General features: G+C 50.1%; 1 protein-coding gene across 1 annotated transcript in view; it reads right to left on the bottom strand.

Moving 5' to 3' along the window:
• EML1 (echinoderm microtubule associated protein like 1) overlaps positions 1 to 10,263 on the bottom strand; it is a 58,152-nt gene that overhangs the window by 12,092 nt on the left and 35,797 nt on the right. Inside the window, exons 6-13 of the mRNA XM_025042121.1 lie at positions 9,219 to 9,368; positions 8,348 to 8,417; positions 6,594 to 6,704; positions 5,650 to 5,745; positions 3,961 to 4,095; positions 3,087 to 3,186; positions 1,787 to 1,941; positions 13 to 153 (exon numbers count right to left, since the gene is read on the bottom strand). Of these exons, the coding sequence (XP_024897889.1) occupies positions 13 to 153; positions 1,787 to 1,941; positions 3,087 to 3,186; positions 3,961 to 4,095; positions 5,650 to 5,745; positions 6,594 to 6,704; positions 8,348 to 8,417; positions 9,219 to 9,368 (958 nt within the window). The remainder of the gene's footprint in view (positions 1 to 12; positions 154 to 1,786; positions 1,942 to 3,086; positions 3,187 to 3,960; positions 4,096 to 5,649; positions 5,746 to 6,593; positions 6,705 to 8,347; positions 8,418 to 9,218; positions 9,369 to 10,263) is intronic.

Below are 10,263 nucleotides of genomic sequence, written 5' to 3'. Positions count from 1 at the left end.
GTGGCTGGGGGCCGGCTGGGGGTGCACCTGAGTAATGGGCGCAAAGGCCCCCGACAGAGTGCCCTGCAGAACGAAGTTCCTGGTCGTGCCTATCAAGATGACGTCGCCTTTCCCTTCGGCCACTGTCCGTATTGGACCGAACTGTTCTGGAATCTGTGTTGAAAAGACAAGATTTAAAATGTCATGAAATGAGTAGCTCTATCATTCTGAAAACTTGCTTATACGTCATGATGACAGCTCTCTCTCTCTCTCTCTCTCTCTCTCTCTCACATACACGTGCCCATCTATATGGACAGAAAAAGGCCCATAACCAGTACTTGCTGAATAAACGATAAAACCCCTCAACTGACTTTTAAACTCCAAACATTTTATATACCTTAAAAGAATCAGCAAGAGTAAGGTTGTCAAAAAAATAATAAAGAATAAAGCATTATTTTTTCTTGATGAGATTAAAAGGTAAGAAACATTACTGGTTAGTTTACATGTTGTGACTCTGGAGAGCAGCAGTGGGTAAGGTTTGGAAAGTAAAGAACAGTATCATGCACCACAGTACGAGTTCCTAAAAGTTACTGCCACTTAAAGCGGTGACTTCTCGGGCAACCTCACTCTGTCGAGTTTTGAAATCCACTGTTCATGTTGGTAACATATGGAATTACGTAAACACTAAGGAAAATAATTTCGAAATGCACCGGCCAAGAACGACTTGCTAAAATAAAGTAAGTGGAGGTTTTTACACTGTACATAGAATGAAAACCACCGCCGGCCGCTGGCGGTCGACCCTAAACATGCGGGTCTGGGAAAGGCAGAGCCCGCCTGCTCCCACGCACACTTTCTCCCTCGGTGAACTTGGTGGCGACAGGTGACGACGGCCTAGGCCAGTGGAGAGGAATTGCAGACACTGAAAAATAATGGTTGAGTATCTTCTACGGACTGGAGGAGGCTGAGGAGTTTCATCGAGGTTGTAATTTAACACGGGACATGCTGGTCGACTCTCGTAATAAAAAAAAGGCGTGACAATTAAAATCTCCATGAAATGGAAGTGATTTCCAGGCTCCGATGAAGACTCCCTTTGTTAAGAGCAAGAATCGGCAGCACCGAATTCCCCTTATGGCTGGGGCGCCACGCCGGCTGCTCCCCGCCGCATCAGGACACAAGGTGACGTGTCGTGCACATCAGCGTGGGAGCCGGGAGAGCCGTACGGCGTGTTCGCGCTGCACTGGGGACGGTGACCGCCCACCTTCAGGTCGGTGCTGACCCGGGCAGCTCATAACTCCCTGGGGCTGGGGAGACAGTCTGGGGAGTGTACGGGAAGATGATCTGGTTTCCCGCTGGGGTGCGGGCTGCCGCCCAGGGAGAAAGGAGCTGACACAGATCCTGGGAGCTCAGAGCTCCAGAGAACGCCCGGGCACTCGGCCAGGTACGAAGCGGGTGCTCAGTGCGTTATCAGCTCAAGGTGAGCGTGTCTCCAGAGCGACATGCTGGAAACTCAAGTGAAAAAGGGGCAAGGTTTCAAGGATAAATCAAAATGCAGATACTATTCCCTTGGAAAAGTGAGTCTGGTTCTGTTACGAAAGCATTCGAAATGTGAAATATGCTACGACCTCAAATTTGATCAGTCTGCTGCCATTTCAGTACTTGTACTTAAACTGCCTCCCCGAGTTTAATAAAATATTAGCCCATCTAATCGAATTTTATCTAAGTACTAGGTACTAAAGCCTTCACACCCACACGGAAATCGATCGGTAAGGTCCAAAATGAACGGCAGGGGCCCCGCCCGCTGTCTCACCTCCGTTTTGTGAAGTTTCTGATAGTTTCCATTCCAAGAAATGAGCTTCCGGTCTTTCCCTCCGCCCGACACCAGCGTGCCGTCCCGCAACATGCAAAGCGCGAAAATGCCGCCCTCGTGGGCGCCCTGGACGGCACAGTTTATCCGGTTCGTACCTAAACACGCCAAGGAAACCCTCCTCAGGACTGGGCGCCGAACGCCGTTTCTGTTTTCGAGGTGATGCTGTTGGTTAGAACATCCCTGTGGCAGGAACCCATAAAGGATTCGACTTCTGGGGGCGCACGGCGCCGGGGCTGCCGGGGCTGGGTCGCCTCACGGTTAAGGAAGACCCGCGTGAACGCAGGGCACAGGCCGGGGAAACCACAACGGGAGGACAAGCGGCTCGGAGCAGCGACTGGAGTCTGAGGAGCTGCGTGTCCGGACAAGGGGCTTTAGTGCCCTCAGCCTCGCTTTCCCGCTTTGTGCCACGGGCTCCTGCTTATCCTACAGGGTCGTTTTAACGATGAAAGAGGACAATGCGGAGAGCACCCAGCACCCGGCATAGTGGGCGGCCACAGAAACCACGACGGGAGGACAAGCGGCTCGGAGCAGCGACTGGAGTCTGAGGAGCTGCGTGTCCGGACAAGGGGCTTTAGTGCCCTCAGCCTCGCTTTCCCGCTTTGTGCCACGGGCTCCTGCTTATCCTACAGGGTCGTTTTAACGATGAAAGAGGACAATGCGGAGAGCACCCAGCACCCAGCGTAGTGGGCGGCCAGTCACCGTGCTAGTCCGAGATCACGCCGACGGGTGTTTCCACCTCCACCCCCACCCTGAACCTCGAGGTCCTTGAGGACGGGGGTGCCCTGCATCCCCTTTGGTCCCGGCACATGGTCAGTGCGCACAGATGCACTCAACTCAACCGAATGAACATTTCCCGAGTGACAAGTCCCCCTTACCACACTGCTGGCTGGGTGACGCCTGCTGAATGCGGTGTGACCCAGTTATTTACATATTGCATAGCTAAATAAACCGATTCGTAAACAGACCCCAAACAAAGCTCCTAATTCCATCGTAATATCCTGGGCTTAACCAGCCTTTTAGAATGATGGAAGGTCCATAACTCGAACTATTCTTGTTTTCCTCTGTTCTAGCGTGGTTTCAAGTTACACATGCACACACACGTGTATGCACACACTTACATAACCTGGAATTTAATATTAATTCTGTAGGCTGTACTAACAGACAACTACAGAAGTCACGCCTGACCTCGTACAATTTATGTTTCCAAAAACTGCTGGCTTTGAAAACAATCACTTGTTACCTTTTCCCCACACCAAGATGTTGCCACTTGAATCTCCAGTAATGGTGTCACCGTTTTCAGAAAAAGTCACACAGAGGACAAACTTTGGCTTTTCTTGCTTCTGCAGAATATTGTAAATACACATACTTAGTCGAGACGTGCTTTCGTTTGCATTGATAACATCTAGACTCACGGGGATCCCAAGCTGGACAGCGTCGGCTTCTGTCACCACACCACGTGCCTTTCGTCTTTATCTACCAGTACGTGACTTATGCCATGAGATTATCTGCTCTGAAATCAAGGAATTCCTGGCACTTAGAAAGTTGCGAACAGTTTGAGCAGAGACTGGGGTTGGAGGGGGCTGAGGGGCAGGCTGTGTTGTGTCACATTTATGGCCTGAGGAATAGGCCCTGGCACCAGAATAAAGAGGTCCTTTAACTTGCCTCTGGGTGTAGCAGCGAATACCCCCACAGAGAAGAGGGGCCGTCCCCCGGTACCCTCACAAGGCCCCCCAGCGGCCGGCCTAAAAGGCACAGGATGCCTGTCACCCTTTGTGAAGTCTCATTGCTCGCCTGACCTGCCGAGCGCCCTCTTTGCTGCTCTCCGCAAGCAGCGTGGGGGGTGGCGGGGGCTGGGGGCCTGCTCCCCGGGGAATCCAGTCCCAGCCCTCTCCCTGGGTGGGCCCCTCCCTTCTCCCCAGCAGCACAAGGGGCTCCCCAACTCTGTTAGGGATCCCGGGCACCCACCGTGTGTCACTACACCCCCACAAGCACCCCCACTGTGGCCAATTTAAATAGATCCTAGGACCGGAAAGCCTCCGAGCTGCCTGAAAAGGGTCTGATCACAAGGACATTCAGTGACAAAAACAACGGCTACGAGTGGAACTTAACCGTACCTCGAACAGGCCCTGCTTCTTGACGAGGGAGTTCCCCTCCAGGGTCCAGAAGTAGAGGTGCGACTTCCCACAGGTAACTATTATGTTGGTGTCCGTGGGGTGGAAATCCGCAGCAAACACGGTTTCGTTCGAACACTGAGAGAAACGGGAGAACCGGACGGCTCGACTCTCTGGGGCGCTCAGGGAAGGCGCGTCTGAACCGCGGGCAGGTAGCGAGCGCCCTCGGCCAAGCGCGAGCCTCCGGACCTTTCCCCACTTAGCTCATCTTCTGTAAACACTAAATTATGTTTGCTGCGGCCTTAGCCTCTCCGTGTCTGTCTCCCCCACTGACCGCAGCCCACGGGTGGAGCACGGGGCCCTTCCTCCGGCCAGCACCTCTCACAGCCCCTGGCACCGAGGCCGGCCCCGTGCGTCCGCAGAAGGAGTGGCTTCGGGGCGGCTGGGGACATGGGGGCTGCGAGAATTGCTCTCCTCTGCCTGTCGTGGGTTGCCGGCCCTGGCTGGACAGAAGCGGCTGATGTGTGCTAAATGCACACAGGCCTCGAACCCTCTGGTGGCCGGATCCTCCAGCAAGGGCCCTGGAATCTGCATTCCCTATGGCTCCATCACTCCCGGCCCACTTTGGCTGCCGTGTTTGCCCTGGGAGTCCCTCCCGGTCTCATTCCTGTGCCAGTGGGTGGGCGGCCCAGCCGGAGATCCAGCCCCGCAGGTGGACCTCGCTACCCCCACCCCGTCATCTGACTTCCAGACCCACGTCCTGCTCGGATGAATCAGACTGTGACTGTTACCTTCAAAAATCTAGCTAATAACTCGCCTCATTATATCCGATCTAACAACAAAGCAAGAACTTAAATACTTGTCCAGAATATTAGAAGACAGGGCCATACATACAAACGGGAATTAGGAAACGTGGCGGGTCAGGATAAAGGGTCTGCATCCCAACGGGCAGGAAGGTTACACAGGTAATGCGACCTGACGGGTCATGGTGTCGGGGAAGCAGGGTGACCCGATGGGGTCCTCGTGTCAGGGAAGTAGAGTCATCTCGGCTTAACAGACGCCGGGATGAGAAACCTACAGTCAGTTCTGCGAAACACATCGCCCCGTGATTTAACGGGAGAACACGGGGAAGCGCGTGGACATGTCGTGCAGAACAGACGAGAGGTGGGGAAGGGCAGCCCGGGGGCACCGCCGCGGGAGAGTCCCACTGGGGGGGTGGGGAGCTGGCGGGGCCACCGCTCCTCTCTCCCGAGTGTGCTCGGCGTGGACGAGCTCCGTGCCGGCTGTGCACCTGTCCCCAGTGCCCGGCCCGCCCCGAGCGCTTCCTTGACACGCGAGGCCACAGGGGACACGCGGCATTTGTCAAATGAAAAGAAAAAGTGAACAAATGCACAGTGGATTGAATTCAAAGGGTCGTGGCTGTAAAATGAGGAAGGAAAAAACCCTTATAAATATTGTGAAAAGAGAGGAAACCTGCCAGGACTTGGGAGAGGACTCCTGCGGGGAGCGGGGTGGGGGGCAGGAGTGGGGCCCCAGGGGCTGCGGTGAAGGCGAAGGGACTCTGAGGGCCGCGTCGGGCTGGGGGCCATGAACCTAGTGAGAAGCGGGAGACGGACGGGGAGCCAGCGGGATGAGAAGGCTCCGAAGGGGAAAACTACTAGGCAGAGGCCGACGCCGGGCTGGGAGAGAGACCTTCACGTCCGCCAGCCTCTCCTCCCTCTGCCAGTCCCACACCGACAGCACGTGGTCGTTGGAGTCATCCACGGCACAGAGGTGGCTTCCTCCGTTCTAGAAAAAAAGAGGAATTCACAGGAAGACTACGCCTGAGAATAAAATAGGTTGAGTGTGATTAAAAATGAACATTAATTTTATTTTTAAACAAAGAGCCCGCTACGTTTTAGTTACAGAATAGTTGCCCTCTACTTCTGAGACCTGCTTACTTGGGGCAGACGGGCGAGGAGAGCAGGTGAACGTGGGGTGACGAAGGGACAGCAGTGGAAGAGAGGGGTCACCAGCAGTTCCATTAAAACCAGCCCCAGAGGGGCCGCAGAGCCCTCCTCCTAGAGGGGACAGTGCCTGCGGCACACACGGCACAGGCCTGCCCCCGCTGCTGGGCAGGGTGACGGAAAGGCTGCCCATTGGGGAGCGAGCGTGGGGCGGGGAAGGGGGCGAGGCGCTTGCTATCTGGGTGTGCTCGGTATGTGAGCCTCGAATGCAAATTTCTGGCTGAAGAAGTGGGTGAAAGGGTGGGTCGCTGAACCCGCACAACCTGAGGAAGCCTGGGAGACCAAGAGGCCCGTCCGGCCCCTGCTTACAGCCAGCGGGCTGGCCAGTGAGGTTGGCAGACACACGCTGGGGCTGCCTTGGGAGGGGCAGCTGAAGCTCAAGGCCAGGGCAGGCAGAGCTGTCTCAGGAGCCTGAAGACAGTGTGGCTGCGGGGGCCCACTGGCTGGAATGCCTGCCGGGAAGCGCGTGACCTCGGAATGAGGGGACCCGGGAAGCAGGGAGGTTTCTGAGTCAAATCTGCACATAGGTGCGGGCAGTCACCCAGCCTGTTAACTCTTCCTCTTCAGCTTTGAGCGGGTGCTCATCCCCCTGTGGACAAAGGCGGCAGTTCCCACAGGGCTCACACTTACAGATTTCGAGAATGCAATGCAGGTGACGGCTCGGTCGAAAAACCCGGTTCCGATGACATGCAGTGTATTCAGGGTCACGGAATCCCAGATGCGCACATGTGGGGGCAATTGCTGTTGAGGAAAAAAAACGCAGTTACCAATTGTGATGGTGATAAAATTCACCTTTACCTTGAAGCCTTGAGATTACTTCAATTTTGCCCTAACAGAACGCCTTTTGCTGCATTTCAGAACTGTCTTTTAACATGAGTGGAAGACTCCCAAGGTTTCAGGAGGTCACGGTCTGGATGCGTCTGAATTTTAAAAATAAAAAATGACCAAGAAAATGGAATCTCATAGGAGGGTTATTCTTATAAAGTTTGTATTATTACTAAGGTATAAGTGTGAATTTGTCAAGACGGTCACCACCAAACAGTTTTAAGGGCTCCTTGGGCCCCCTAGAAGCAACGCAGGCAATCGATTATCCATAAATAAAATTTAGGACTGTTATGATTTAGTTCAAAACCCTCTCAACTTTGTTCCAAGGTCATTTAATCCTATTTTCCCTCTTCCTCAACAGAAGAAAGCATTCCAGAACAGTCAGCAGATTTATTAAGAAAAGGCCGAGCATCGTACCTAGGGGTCAGAGTGCGGTCAAGTGCAGGTGGATGAGGTTCTAGTTCGATCGTCTCTAAGTCCCTGGGTGTCTGTTCACAGTCACTTGGCCTCTCTGGGTTTCTCTGCATGTAACTGGAAAGGGGCGGCTCAGAGAGCTACTGCGTTTTTACCAGCTCTAAAGTTCTGATTAATTTCAATGCCAGAAACTGAAATATACCTTCAATTCACTAGAGGGAGGAATGGATGGTTTATTACTAATTTCGAGGAACTTTTAAAGGTCATCTAACACTAAAAATAAATAAATAAATAATAGAGACGCTGTTCCATTTATGTGTTTACATAGTAGCTGTCTGATTTCTAGTGTTCTTGTTATCTCTTCTCAAGTGTAGAATTTTAATGGAAAATGGCAGAAGGCTAATACTTCATAAAATCTGATGTTATTGAAATAGTTTCTGAAAGATGTTTGCTGGAAGAAAATATGTTGATAAAACTGGAAGTGTTTCATGTAATTAGTTTCAGATCATATATTGTGCAATAATAAGCTGTATGAAGGGAGATTTCAAAAAAGCTGCAAGGAGTTTTGGATAAGACATGGCAATGAACACAGCCTGTCAGAAATAAGTAACTGGAAGCCAGTTTTGGATTGTTCTCCGTTGGTTAAATTCCACTTGTTGCCCTTCTAATTCTTTAAAATGCAAATTAAGGTCTTGCCGAAGTGCTGAGGAAATTCACGCTAAGACCCCCAGCAGCCCCTGTGGATCGCACACAGATACAAACGCCATGGGCAAAAGTCACGGGGCTCATGCAGAGGGTGCCTGAATTCACCGAAGAGGCCAAATGCCCGTATTCAAATGATTATGCATTATGATTTTAACTTTACTTATTATATCTGTACTTCTTATTTTAATACTTCTCATGTATGTAAATACCTTCAGCATTCATGAATTCTTAGGCAAGAATAAGGCTATTTAAAAATTGGCTGAAATGAAAGCACTCGAAGGGTTTTTAAGGTCACTGGAAAAATTTTAATTTGCGATAAAAAATTCTAATGAGGGATTAAGAAGCATTAAGAGACCTTATACTTAAGCAGGCTTATTCGGCAAAATGCTATGTTGTGTTACCAGTTCATTACGAAAATATGAAAAGATAACGTAACTCACTTTTCCATCCTTGGATGTGCCTGCGACTTGTCCTGTTGCTATCGTGATCTTGTCAGGATGAACTGCTAGGCTAAAAAAAAAAAGGATATTTACAAAATACCTGCTCTTTAGAGATAAGCTTTACTTCTTACTTGATCAAATAATCTAGTTGAAAATTTAAATACAAGAAATCCATAATGTCTAACTTCTTACAGACTGACGATACGTGCTCTGAGTACCCGAATGAACTTAGACGATTAGCACCGATCTCATTCCATCTCGATTCCTTCATCTCCAGAGAATTTTTAAACTCAAGGAAAAAGTATTCTTTGCTTGGAAAATGCCATTTCAATCTCAGAACCACTTAATCAGTCTGGAAGCTTTATTACGAAGCCAGTTCGAGTATATTAAATAGCGAAGACATCATCTTTTTGCAACAGGACTTTTATACTTGACCAGGGAACTAGGACAAGTAGAAATACATAAATCCATCATTTCATCCATCCATCCTCCCGAGGTAGTAAAATCCCCACCAAAAGCTATCGATGAATGATGGGAACAGCAGACCCAGCCATAAACACGAGGCAAAACATTTTTATTTTTATTAAAAAATAAAGACCCCAATTAGAAGCTGTTAGCACAAGACGTATTAAGAAGGTCTCTAAACAGGGGATTATTAGAACTACGGGTTTCGGTGACACCGTTGGTGGAGATGACGTGTCACAAGGATGGAAAACTCACAAGGTGTCTTGGACAGCCAGGTAGCTGGCACCCCACACACAACACGAAGAAGAGCTTCCGATTTTCTTCTCTTCGGTCACCTCCCAATGCTGACTCCCTTCTGCTAACGCTGCGTCCCGAGTGTGACGCGAGCCGGCCTGGGAAGACTCACCACTTGACGTCGTCGTTGTGGCCGGCGTAGTGCCGCTGCAGCTGCTCCTCCGCGTTGTACAGGACCACCACCGACGCGATGAAGTACACCGTCTCGCCCGTCGGCAGCAGGTACAGGTTATTCCGGCAGTCACGGCCCCTGTACCCATAGCTTCGCGAGTGTCAAGGTAAAAGTTTCTTTTTAAGAGCTCACGGAACATCCGCTTTATTCGACAGGCCTAGGCTATAAAATTCGACAGGGCTATTGCCATCAATTTCACGAATTTAAATAAAACTGTAAATACTCTGCCAAATACATCTGATCCCTCCCCCGCACAAAGAGGCAGGCAGCAAAGCTGGAAATGCTCATTGATTTAATGTGAATACACGTTTTAAACAACATAGAGATGTGGTTTTATTTTTAGAAAGTATGTGTTACTTTCTAAAAATACATAAATCCATCGTTTTATCCATCCATCTTTCCAAGATACATAAAACTCCACCAAAGGCTATAAATGAATTACGGGAATAGCAGACCCAGCCCCAAACATGAGGTAAAACATTTTTATTTTGATTAAAAAAATATCCCAAGTTAGAAGCTGTTTGCGTGAGATGTGTTAAGAAGGCTTATAAGATATTATGATATATTTTGAAAGCTGAATTTTCCAGTCTGATCAAAAATGGTAATTTTTATTACTTTATTTACTAAAGGTAACTGGATCAGACATTCAGGAAGTCGCTGGGAGATGAACTCTTTTTAAGTCAGTCAATCCATCACGGCTCTGGGAAGCGACGGCCAAGGAACACATCTCTGTGTTGAACTGGTGGAATTTCATGTGGATGCCTGTCTTCTCCACACCCCGTCTGCCTCTAGGTTTTGCCAAGCTGGTGTCCTGAAGGCCGACAACCATAACGTCCTGCTAAGTGGTACCACTGAATCTAGAATCAGATGCACTGGATCTTGACACGAAGAATGCTGGGCTATTTCGCACCCATTTTCCTTTCTCTTCCTTTTCTGCTGCCTCTCCCGTGTCACGTTATCACACCGCTTGCTCAGATCTACTGCA

Source organism: Pteropus alecto, unplaced genomic scaffold (assembly GCF_000325575.1).
Source record: "Pteropus alecto unplaced genomic scaffold, ASM32557v1 scaffold8, whole genome shotgun sequence".
Lineage (NCBI taxonomy): Eukaryota > Metazoa > Chordata > Mammalia > Chiroptera > Pteropodidae > Pteropus > Pteropus alecto.
This window is presented reverse-complemented; position numbering and strand designations above follow the sequence as displayed.